This window comes from Camelus bactrianus, chromosome 23 (genome assembly GCF_048773025.1).
Source record: "Camelus bactrianus isolate YW-2024 breed Bactrian camel chromosome 23, ASM4877302v1, whole genome shotgun sequence".
In the NCBI taxonomy this organism is placed as follows: Eukaryota; Metazoa; Chordata; class Mammalia; order Artiodactyla; family Camelidae; genus Camelus; species Camelus bactrianus.
The window spans coordinates 27,155,327-27,168,486 of NC_133561.1; the positions used below are offsets into that span (position 1 = coordinate 27,155,327).

Below are 13,160 nucleotides of genomic sequence, written 5' to 3' on the forward strand. Positions count from 1 at the left end.
TTTGTGAACGTAAGAGGGCACCTACTACCTGCCAACCAACAGCTGCCTTCCAGGTAACACCATGAGAACCCAGTTTTCCCTGTCTGGGACTGCCCTGCAGTGGGTGCTCACCGCCAGGTCCTGGCTATCAATCCTGGTCGCCACAGTCCACTGTGAACCCAAGCAGGGGCTCCTACCACCAACGTGCCCAAGAGACACACTGACTTTCATCTTGAAGGCTCATTTCCCCAGAGGATTTCATTTATCATCAGAAATCATGACAAGGATGTGTGCTTTAAACGTGTGGGCACCCCTGGATGAAAAGGCTCGAGATGATCAGCACAGCAAGGACAGACGTTTCATCTGCAGAAATACCCATTCAGTCCCCGAAAAGCTCTACCTGTCCGATGAACTCCGGGAAGCTGAGGATGGGCCCATTGTGGAAGACGGGGTAATAGAAGACATAGGCCACCATCCAGGGAAAGGAGTAGAAGGTGTGGCCGGCGGGGCGCGGCTGCCAGCAGAACTCGAGGCTGAAGCTGGTGTAGTACAGGCAGCGAACGGTCAGCGTGAACTGCAACAGGTAGTACTCGTTTTCCGTCTGGTACCACCCTCTCTGCAGAGTCACAAGGAGAGAACGACCCCTGAGTGTCAAGGAGGGACATCATCCAATCTCTGGGGAAGGACATCTCTTCCACACGCAGCGCCTACAGGGAGTCAAGAGCCACTGAACCACAGGTACATGTCACAGCTGATCCAAACAAGCAGCTGATGAGCAGTGGGCAGGAGAGCGTCTCCGCCATCAACCATCAGCTTCGCATTAAGCCTGATGCAACGCTTAGTGAAGGTTCTCTGGGATGTGCATCCATCAGACGCACCAGTGGACAGCATGGAGATGAGCTCCATCCAGTGGGTACTTTGACAGCTCCTTCAACAATTCAGATGACAAAGACAGGCTTACACAGGCAGAGCTCAGAGAGATCGTGGGCTCAGCTCCAGAACACCGCAATAAAGGGAGTATCACGACAAAGTGAGTCACACAAATTTCTTGGGTTTCCTAGTGCATTTAAAATTCAGGTTCAAATCACTGTGCTGTAGACCAGAAACTAACACATCTGTAGATCAACTCTACTTCAATTAAAAAAAAAAGTTACATGTACACTATACTGGAGTCTAGTAGGTGTACAATAACATCATGTCTTAAAAAAACAATGTACATACCTTCATTTAAAAAAATACTTAAGCATTTTACTAAAAAAAATGCGAATGATCATCTGACAACACAGGGATTTCACAAACCTTCAATTTGTTTTAAAAAAAAAACTTTTTAAATGCAGTATTCATGAAGCACCCTAAAATGAGATGTGTCTGTAAATGTCACAGGGGATTTATGCTTTCAACATACTTTTCCTTTTTGCTCTTCTGTAATTAATTTGGCTCCATACATAGGTGAGGACTATTTGCCAAATAAACTTTAGTGGCACAGAGTCAAAAGAAATAGTCCCCTGCCCTCAATGTGTCTAAATTCTCACTCAGGAGATACATATGTGAAAGTGTAACTACAGCACAGCATGAAATAAGAAATAACGAGCTTGAACAAAACCACATACGGAACAAAAGACTAGATGCAAATGTGGTAAAATCCTAACAACATTGGAGGAGTAAAATCATGGCTCATTTTATAATCTTTATATTTTCCGTATTTTCTACAAGACATAGGTATTGCTTTTTTCATGATAAAAACAATATATGGAAATAGATACGAGAAATAGAATTGGGACAAAGGAAAGGGTAGTTCACTGATCTGTGAGGATCTTTTAAGGCTTTACACAGGGAAAAAAAAAGAAGCACAGAGCAGAGTTTCTACTCCCTGTCCAGGACTTTGGTGACCACCAAGGAAAACCAAGAGACTGCACGTGTGAAAGCAAGGAAACCCAGCGCAACTAATTTCCAGTCATTTGCTCCTTGGACTTGAGCAACATCTGTCAAACCATCAGCCTGCATGATAAATGGAATATTTGTTCACCACCAACATCCACAATTGATGCCTAGTGGTCCCCAAGCAAGTGATAATTACAATTGGAAATGGTTCTGTACATTTACCACGTCCCCCAAAAGTTGGGTGTGAATGTGCTTTTATTTTTATTGCAAATCTATTTTTACGCACACTTATTTAAATGACTGCCATGTTTAATAACTCCGGGCAATTAAGTCCCTTTTGTTAGGAGAGAGCTTTTTACGCTCCTTACTCTCTATCTACTCCAGAAGTCCAGATTTTGAGGTATGTGCTTGAAGTATTAGCCCCAGCCCGTTGGCAAGAGAGAATAAAAATTAAGACAGCCTAACAAGAGCAAAAAAACTCGAATGTTTAAAATGCTACAATGTTTACAAAACTGCTTAACCCATTTTGTCTCATTAGATCCTCAGAACAACTCCACGAGGAAGGCAGAGTAGCTGTTACTTCCATTTGCTAAATGATGAAATTAAGACTCAGACAGTAAATGACTGCCTCCAGTTTCAAGAGGAGAGACAGTGAATAGAAGAGACTAGAAAACCACCAGCCATCTTTGCCTTCGTGTTCTTTGCCATGACGGTGCCAATCCCAGATGCACCGACTGACTCTAAGTGCCATCACTTGAATCAATGAATGAGTGAATGTACAAATGAACAAAAATAAAGACACCACAGACATTCTAGTTCCACAGTGAATAAATAAAGAGTATCCAAAGCTTCCCAAGATGTTCTGTGCAAGGAAAAGACCTGTCTTATCTGTTTCAGGGCTATCGTGGGCTTCTGATGAGATTAAGGAATGTTAGATTCCCCTTTATATTATACAGCACACTGCAGGTGAGTTTTTTGTTAAATGCGTAGGGGATTACTGCTTTCTCTCCTCTTTGTTCCTGTGACAACTGGCACCATCTATGCCTACCCAACCTGGGAGAAAAGGTACAAGGTCAGCCCTGGGCAAACTCCAAGGGCTAAGACACAGTCAAATTCAAAAGAGAAGACTGCAGAAGGCAACACGGGGGTTCACATGCACTAACTCCCTACTGCCACTAGGGGGAGCACCACCATAGTTCTTCCATTGACTCGTCTGAAAACAAAGGCATCTACCTGGATGAGGGCAGCGCCCAAGGGGTCTTCTCCTTCCCAGAGGTAAAACAGAGACTCTTACCTTAACTTCCTCCACATCTTGCAGCCTCAGTGTAGAGAGTAGGAGGAGGGAACAGAGCCATGAGAGGAACAGAGACCGGAACTGGGCTACGCAGTAGGAGATGGCAGTGTGGAGAAGGACCACAGCGGTGCCTTGGGCCCCCAGCACACACTGGCAGGCCCACATCCCATAGGCTGCGAGGATCCAGGGCCTGTGCTGGAGACAGAGAGAGAGAGACACGGTGTTGAGGGGGGAGGAAGAGAGAGAAGGGTGAGCCAACAGGCATTGCTACTGAAGGTTCTACATAAAAAAGGATAATGCTTGGTGACCCTTAACCAAACGGTTTTCACTACCCTGGGGATTTGTGCAACACAAAGAGGATTCAGGAGGACCTGCCACATTAACCCCAGAGTGACAGCTGCCTACCCGCCAGGTCCCCAGAACTCCACCAGATCCACCCAGAAGCAAGGAGACACTTTCCTGCCTTCAGCCAAAGCTACCCAGCCCAGCGGATCCCCTGACAATAAGATACATAGCTGACTTTTCAACAGACATTATGGAAGCCAGAAGACAGCTGGAAAACCTGCCAACCTGGCACACTTAGCCACTGTGCACACTATTCTGCAAAAGTGACGGTGAGAGAAAAGAATGTCTTGGTGCACATTTCTCGGGAGTCTTACTGAGAAAACCGGACCATGCAAACCACAAAGGGCTTTCCAAAATCTAAACCAGAGATTTAAAAGTAAATATCTAATTAGATTTATATTTTACTAGCATATTGTTCACAGTCAAATTTATGTCACAGAAAAAGTATATCTTACCTGCTTTCAGTGATATAGAACCCTTTGCATAGTCAATCTGATTAACACATTTATCCCCATTTTAGAATAAGAATATTTTTCTTTTTCACTTTATGTTTTATAGTTATTGACATTGAACAACTAAATAGATAAATTAACATGTCTTTGCTTTTATGATATACTCTTGGTCATATCTGGCTGGTAAATCCTTACTTAAAAACCACAATAATGTTTTAACATTGTTTGAGACACAACATATCATAGCAGTTTAATTACTCAACCTTTGAAGTCCAACTGCCTAAATAAATCCTGGTTTCCCCATTAACTAGCTGTGTGACCCTAAGCAAGCTACTTAATGTCTCTGTGCCTCAGTTTTTTCATATGTAAAATTAGGATAACAACAATATCTACTTCAAGAGGTTATTATGAGGATTAAGTAAATTCACACATATGAAATGCTTACAACAGGGTCTGCGTACATAGAAAGGACACTGCAAGTACTAGTTATTATTTCTCCAGGGAATATGATGTGTCTTTTTGGTAAGCATTTAAAATAGGATTTCCAGGAATACACTGGGTTGAAAAGTGGGGACTTGCTTGAAACTCAGTCTTCTTGTGAAAACACAAAGTCTTTTTTAAGGGAAAGGCAGGTGTGGACTGCACAGTGTACACCCCATCCTTAGACACTTACTCTTCCAAATACTGCCTGAGTACATTTCTTTCCCAAATCTGCACTCCAGCCCAAGAGAGAATATTTTAAATGGGGGACGAGGTCAGCCACTTTTAAGTTCCAAGAAAGTCAGGAAAATGTGCAGTTCATTTTTATTATTTTTCCATCCTACTGCCCACAGAAAACAGCCACATAAATTTGCTTCAAACTTTCCCCCAAACACTCACCTCTGGACAGAGTCCAGTTATAAGAAACAATGTCTCCAAAGACTATTTTAAGAAGTGGTTTTAACAAATGAAAAAAAGGGGTAGGGGTCTTTCTCAACATGAATTACAGCATTTACCACTTGGAATCCTTTTCCATGTGTGCGTGGCTACGCACAGACACATACACACAGCTACATTTTTATTAAGTGTTACTGGATCCATTTGGAAAAAGCCTGTTTGTTGGGATTCATCTGGAACTTAACCACAGCCTTAAGCCGCTTCAACTTGGAAAAGCTGGAGGAACCCTCAGGAACTACTTAACGGTGCTGTGCACAGCCCATCTGCTCGAGAGATTCTCTGATGAGTTTACCCGTGCTCACAAACGCTACCCTGGGGACCCACCGCGTTGTCCTATATTCTCATCCCACACCGTCTTCTTCCTGCCAAAGAGTACAGGCAGACCACATTCCACACCATCCTCGCTAAGACATCACAGAAAATGCTCTCACGTTAACTTCACCTTCTCTATTACCGGTCATGTTACCCACTCGTTCTCCCCAGTGGGCAAAGGCGACTCCACTATATGCATTCACAGTGGACAGGTGATGAAAAGGGAAAGATGTGAAAAATGCAAAAAGAACCACCCATTTAAAAACTCATATAAATTAGAACCCCACTAAAATACTGAGTTTCATACTATAAAAATGAATGCAACTGGAATCCCTTCCCCGTAAAACACCACTAAATTCCTGATACAGCAAGTGTAGCCTTCCATGCCTCGTCCTCTGACTGGCACATGAGCAGGACAGTCCCCACGGTCGATGCTGACCTTAGGGCGCACCTCCTCCAGCCGCTATGCCTCCCACACACACGCCTAGACCTGCAAGGCAGGACAGAGAGGGCGAGAAATGGAAACATGGCGTTGCCAGGCAGTGCAGGCAGTGCCAGGAAGGTCTGCGCCTCTGGGGAGGGCTTTTCCCAAATGTTTCAAAGACCATTTTCATACACAAAGGCCTAAAGACAGCTGCGCCCCACCCATTTCTACTCCAAAAGCGCTTATGTATTTCATGCATCAAGCTTTTGTCTCTTAAGTGAAAATGTTTAAATATCTGACATCAAATATGCCAGGAACCTTTTAATTTTTTTAAAGTAAAAAATAAAGTGTGTTCCTGAAACTAACATTGTAAATTGACTCCACTTCAATAAAAAATAAGAATTAAAAATAAATAAGGTTTTAAAAAAATAAAAGGTGTTACGTTTTATTCCAAAATAGTACTTCTGATTCATCACCAGAAAGGCTTTAAAGATTTTCTTCCCAAGTTCTCAGGGCAATCTGGGCAGATACACAGTTCTGGTCACACATACAATCTAGGTCAAACTCAAGATTTAAAAATCTACCTAAAACTTTTAGCCCAATTCATGCAAGTTGAGAGGTTCAAATGATGACTATGATTAGGAACTACTGCTCACTTGAAATGAGGCACAAAGACTCATGTTGATCAAATAAAGCGTGCAAATAAAACACACTCTTAATTTACTGTTGGGCTGTGGTATTTCGAACTCAGATTCAAATTCTAATCAAGTATTACTTTTATACGATGCTTCTTTTTAACTGAGATTTTTATTGAGATAGTTGTAGACTCACCAGCAGTTATAAGTAATAATACAGCAAGATACCACGGACACTTTACCCCGTTTTCCCCTGTGATAACTTTGTGCAAAACCAGAGTGTAACACAGCCAGAATGTTGACGTTGCTACAATCCACAATCATTTTCAGGTTTCCCCAGTTTTACCTGTACTCATGTGTGTGTGTGTGTGTGTGTGTTTAATTCTATACAATTTTATCACATACGGGTTCTGTATTCGCCACAATAAAGACACTGAACAGCTCCGTGACCCCAAGGCTCTCTGGTGTTGCCCTTTCATAACCACACCCACCTCTTCCCCACTCCCTTTAACCCACATCCTTAATGCCTGGAATCCACTAGTTATCTTCTCCATTTCTAAAATTTTGTCATTTCAAAAATCACATAGTATGTCACCTTTGGGACTGGCTTTTCTCACTCAGCATGATTCCCTGAGATCCACCCACACTGGGGCGGGTATCAAAGACTTGCTCCTTTTTATTGCTGTGTGGTTTCCATGGTGTGGCTGGACCACAGTCTGTTTAACTATTCACCGACTGAAGGACTTCTGGGCTGTTTTCCAGGTTTGGGCTATTAAGAATAAAACTATTAAGAATAAAATGAACGTATATGTACAGGTTTTTGTGCAAAAAAAATATGCTTTTATTTCCCTAGGATAAATGCCCAAGAGTGAGCTTGCTGGGTTGCGTGGCAGTTGCATGTTTAGTTCTCTAAAAACTGCCCAACCGTTCCCTAGAGTGGCCATTTTACATGCCCACCTGCTGCACATGAGCGACCCAGTTTATCCACATCCTCGCCAGCATTTGGCGGTGTTACTATCTTTCATCTGAACCATTCTGGTAGTTGCACAGTGACACCCTGCTGTGGCGTTGATTTGCGTTCACAATGCTCTTTTAAAGGCTGTCAAAGTGTGAACAACCTGCAACTTGCATCAGTCAGCTAGCTGGGCTGAGTGAATTTTGTTGGTTGCATCACAGGATGCCAGCCCATTGGAAACACCCGGACCCCCTTAGCTCTCTTTATTCCAGACTCTTCAGTCACTAATAGGAGACAAAAAGGAAGGCAGGGGAACCTTTTCAAAGTCTTACAAATAGTTAGGAAAGAAACCGTACCCTACTTTCGCAGCAGTTGAGGTAAAGCCAGACTGAATGCTCTGGCCTTGCTGATGGGATTGGGCCAGACTGACCTGGGTGGGCAAACCTGCCCTCCGCTCCCACTGCTCCTTGCGTTTTCACTGAACCAGTTCCCAAAACAGGGCATAATGGACTCCCTTTGATAGGCAACCTTAGCAGGTTAATATTCTATCCTGCTCCTAATACAATAATGTAAGCCCAGAATCTAGCATGGTACCTAGCATACACCCAGTGGGTCATAAATACTGGATAAATGAATGGTCAGCATAGTTGGACGGATAGATGAGTGATGGATGGATGCGCAGCTGGATGGATGGATGCATACGGTTCCCCAGGTACTGGGGTTTCACCTAGCAGTTATAACGAATAACAAGAAATTAGCAAAAAACCAAAATGTTGGGCTTTCAGTCACTAAGGTGAAAACCTGCTGTTTTCCAAAGCCTCTGCCTTTGTGCCACTTAACGCCCTCATTAACTAAGGCTGCTTGGCCAAAACAGAAAGGACAGAAGGGGGTTATTTCACATCCCTTACAATCTTGTGTCGGGGGAAGTCTCGCACGGTGCACTGCTAGTACGGAGCAGGCACCACCCTGTGAAAGCAGACTCTGACAGAACTTGATTCCTGTCACCTCAGCGAAGCCATCAGGAGACCAGCCGTTTGAGCTGACTATTTCCAAGGTGGAAACCAGCACCCCTGAGAAAAGACCAGACTTGTCCTCCTTTCTTTTGCAAATCTATATGCTTCAAACCTTCCTCACAGGGGGCCAGGGCACGGCTGCAAGAAGAGCTGGCTGGCAAGGCCCCCTCCCCCGCCACCTTCACCTCTCTTCTACTTTAGCTGGTTTGTGCCGTGGGCACTGAGTGGTAACAGCCATGCCTGAGTGGTTTCTCTCACTCACTTCCCTCTCGAGGGAGGAACTAAAGTAGTAAAGCCTTGGTGACGACCCCTGCTGGCAACGTTACCAGACTTCACTGTGTATGAATTCTACTTGTACATCTGCCCAGAAACCACTCAGTCGGGGCATTGCTCGAGAAATAAGTAAAAGGAGTCAATCAATAATCCTTACACGTGGCATCATTTCTTACATACCACATAATCAACTGCAGCTATTACTGGAAAAAAATATATATATATATGTATATAGATAGACAGATACCGCCCCACACACAAACAGGGAAAGAAAGAAAACCATTCCAGAGTTCAGACAACTGCATTCTCACCTCCTTTCCCTGAAAGCAAAGGCCGGTGGGCCCATACCCAACAAATCTCCCCCCTCCCTAGACAGGCACTGGTGGAGGTGGAACGGTCTGGTTCCAGGAAACCCATTAGTGCCTGAGGCTCCTATTAGGTGCGTGTTCCCACCAGCACGCTGGAAGGGGGCGCCTGCTCACCACGGCCTCCCAGGGGTTAGTTTACTCATCTCGGCCAGCACCACGGGACCACGCTTCTCAGCCCTGCGGCCGATGAGCTCAGCCAGTCGGGGCCCAGGGCTAACGACGTGGGTGCTGGCAGTCAGAGGTCCAGTGAAAACGCACCCTGCGGTCAGCGACAGCACCCAGCCTCAGCCCCCGGACGTGGCCAGCCTTCTCAAAAAGTTCCCACAGGGGTATTTTTAGTTCTGAGGGCAGAGAACACAATGTCTCAGGTGATGAGGGTGTTCAAGAAAGGAGGCCACTGTCTGACCCACCCAGCACGCGCTCCAGTCCTAACAAACCCACAGCCGAAGCCCAGTGCCCTTACTCACCCTCTCCTCCCAGGGCGCCGCCTCCATGCCGTCTTGCCAAAACCCAAAGAGAGAGCCCCGCCCAGAGAAAAGGCATTTAACCCTGGCCACGGAGCTCAGTGGAAAGTTTTATTTCTTGTCATGGCAAAAAAAAAAAGAGGAAAAAAAATCACGCTCTTGAAAGTAACCTGTGTCTTCGCCTCTCTCTGGGAGGAGGTGAGGCCAGCAAAGGTGGGGACAGGATTAGGTATTAGATGGAGGTGGGAGGCATCCTGCAGGGTTTAAGGTTTGGAACCACAAGCATTGCTAACGTCTGTTCCTGCACAGCAGGGTCCACAGTTCGTGATGCCCCTGAGAATGGGGAGACAAAAGACAACTGAAGCCCAAATCTTCCACCCTGAATAAGCACCAAAAACATGCACCCCTATTGAGGCCATCTGGAACACCCAGTCCAGGTGGTGAAAGCTTGGAGCTAATGGGGCCAAAGTTGTGGTTCATACTTATATAAGGACCAGGCAGACTCAGACAAAGAAAGCACTGTGCCACAGTCCAACCAGAGCCCTGCCCACCAGCTGTCCCACAAATTAAACCTGTGGTTACAAAGGGATGGGAAACAGACAGACACACAGACACACACACACAAATGACTCACAGTGCAAACTCTGCCTTGTTCCAAGAAAAATGCAAACAAAACCTCCTACTGACTTTGGATAAGATGTGGTCTCCAGATAAGACAAGATCACCTGTCCACCCAAGCCTGGTAATGAGATGCAGGGAGCTGAAATAAGCAGACCCCCTTCCTTTCAAGCCACAGCTCAGAAGCCACCTCCCGGGGGGCCTCCCCTGACACCTCAGGGCAGGTGTGCCCCACTCCTCCCAGGCATCCAACCCACCACCATCAGCCCAGGATTGACCTCAGGATCTGGCTTCCTCTGTCACTTCTGACTCAGCTCCCGGAGAAAAGGAGGCTGTGCCCCTCCACCCTCACCACCCCTTTCTTTCTCCCACAGCCCAGCACAATCTTGAAACGGAGTCAGAGAAAGACGTGCATGAGAGGAAGTTGGTATAGCTGAACAGACAGTCTCCGCCCTCAGGAATTCCAGCATCTCAGACAGTCACTCTTTTCTTGAACCCCGAAGATGGAAGTGCCCCCAGAAGCACATGTGGACCACAGTCGTGGCACACAGCAAACGTCAGCAGACCGCAGCAGCAGACACCCCTTACTCGGCTGTCATCTTATGCCAGGATAACCTTGAAAAACATCGGACCCTCACCACTACCCCAGGCGGCAAGCAGTGCCTCCCTACTGCACCAATGAGGAGAAGGGCTTCAAGGTACTAACTTGCTTAAGATGGCACAGCTTGAAAGAAACGCAGCTAGGACTGAGTCAAGAGCTTTTAACCACCCTGAATGCAACTGTCTAAGACAGAAAGAGTTAACTTAAGAGTTACAAGCAAAATAAACAGAGGCACATCTATGTCCTAACCTAGGCATAAATGCAAAACAGGAACTGAAAAAACGGAGGAAATCTGGGAAGAGGGAGGAGCATCCAGCCCAGAAGAGACAGTGAATCTACATCTCGCATTCCCTGCAGAGGGGCTACCTCTACTCCAGGGGAGGGCGCAACTGGTTCTGGGAGACAAGAACACCCTACTCTATGCATAAAGCCCAGGCACGCATACAGTGCATAAACAGACGGTACATCTGTGGTATTAAAATTTCAGAGGGAGGAAGAGGCAGTTTTAGGATAGCTAAAAAGGTTCCTGAGGGAGAAATTATGAAAAAAAAAAAAAAAAAGCTAGAGAAACACTGATCTATAGGAAGCAAATAAGAGGGAGCAAGAACTAGACAGGGAGGCAAAGGAGACCAATCAGATGGGGCCACGTTGGGGTGATGCCACATGGGGCGTGATGCCACATGGCAGAGTGGTGGGGAGGGCAGGAGATGAAAAACTCAGTGTGCCCAGGGACGCCTCTCCTTTCCTTCTGCCCGCCACTCCATTCTTTCACGTGCTCAGTTAAAAATGTATCAAATCTCAAACACAGAAAGGAATATTTATAAATACAGTGTATAAGGTATAAAGAATAATGAAATAACAACACCTGCATACCCACCACCAGCTTCAGAAAGACAAAGCTATCAGTACTTTAAAAAGCCTTGGGCATATGTTAGATATAGATCAATTAAAAATATATATCAATTATACCTCAATTTAAAAAATAAGTAAATAAATTGTCAAAGCAAAAACCAACACACAAAAGAGGGCCCTGGATATCTCCCCCATGATTCTATCAACTTCCCTCCTCAATCACATGTAAACCACTATCCTGAATTTATTTTAATGGCTACCTCATCTTTGTGATCACACACGAATGTATCATTTAGTCTGCACAGCTTTGTATACACAGGATCACATCTGCTGCCTCTGCAACTTGCCTCATTAGCTCAATGTGGTGATCTAGAAATTCATTCCACATTGACAATTAGTTATAATTCATTCCTTTCCACGGAAGAAATTCACTACCATTCATCCATTCCCCCACAATGGATATCTGGGTTGCTTCTGGCTCTTTGTTATTACAGATGTCACTGCAACGAATGTCCTGGCTCCTGTATGTCCCCTTGGTGGAGAAGAGCTTCTCCAGGGAACACGGCAGAGTTAGCACTGCCGGCTGGGGGCTACGCACTTTTTTGACTTTACTAGCTAATGCACTATAGGGAAGCCGGACCGATACAGATTTACAGCCTCTCTGAATGAGTTCAGGTGGCCAGTACTTGATATCGTCATGGGATTTTAGTTTTGTTTGGTCTTTGCCGAACTGGAAAGTGTGAAATGATGTCTTGTAGTTTTAAGATAGATCTGCTTGACTACTAATGGAGTTGAACACAGTTCCATAAGTTCATTGGTCATTTGTGTTTCCTCTTCTGCAAATTCCTTTTTCCCATTTGAGCCCCTTTTCTACTGGGTGGTTTGTTTTTTCTTTTTCAAATTTCTTTATATATTCCAAATACTAATCCTCTACTGGTTGCAAATAACATCCCAAGTGACTTGTCTTTTCACTTTCTTCACTGTGTCTCTGGATAGATCCAAAGATGGACATTGATTATGGTGCACTATTATACATTGATAAGTGCTTAGTTTTAATGTAAACTTATCAGTTTTTTCCTCTACAATTTATACTTTTTCTGTGTTATTTAAGAAATCTTTCTCTACCATTAATAGGTATTCTTCTCCTACATCATGCTTTCTAAAAGTTTTACACTTTGTTTTTCATTTTAAGTCCTTAATTCACCTTGAAAATGATTATATATGGTATGAGATAAGTAAGCAATTCATTTCTTTTCAACATGACTAAACAGTGTCAGCATTATTTATTGAATAGTTTATCTTTTCCACACAGATCTAAAATGCCTGTTGTCATAAATCAAGTTTTCGTCTATGTACATGTATTTTCTCAACTCTATCCTGTTGCATTGGTCTATTTGTCCACCTTGTGTCCTAATTATTATATCTTTATGAGTTATAGCATCTGGTAGGGCACACGCTCTGATTTGGGTATCAATTTTATTCTTTTTCATATAACGAAGGTTCCCTCATTTTCCCTTTTCTGAAAAAGCCTGGAAAAGATTTAAATAATTTATGCCTTGGATGTCCGGCAGAAGTGGTGTATTAGACTACTGTGTTCTTTACAAATAGATTTTTAAACATTGATTTAATTTCTTTTCATGGTTATGGTACTATAAATAGCAACAGTCTTTCTATTTCTTCATGAGTCAGTTTTGGTTAAGTTATATTTTCTAGAAATATGTCTGGCTTTGCCAAAGTCTTCAAAATTATTGGCATAAA

General features: G+C 44.2%; 1 protein-coding gene across 17 annotated transcripts in view; it reads right to left on the reverse strand.

Annotated features, from left to right (window-relative positions):
* Window positions 1-13,160, reverse strand: part of HHAT (hedgehog acyltransferase) — a 300,160-nt gene that overhangs the window by 232,617 nt on the left and 54,383 nt on the right. For 15 of the 17 annotated variants that reach the window (XM_074351882.1, XM_074351874.1, XM_074351881.1 and 12 more), the window contains exons 5-6: window positions 3,155-3,349; window positions 380-595 (exon numbers count right to left, since the gene is read on the reverse strand). In XM_074351882.1, coding sequence (XP_074207983.1) covers window positions 380-595; window positions 3,155-3,349 — 411 coding nt within the window. Of the gene's footprint in view, window positions 1-379; window positions 596-3,154; window positions 3,350-9,334; window positions 9,457-13,160 lie in introns of those variants that run through there. The other 2 variants (XM_074351884.1, XM_074351883.1) reach the window with 2 other exon arrangements.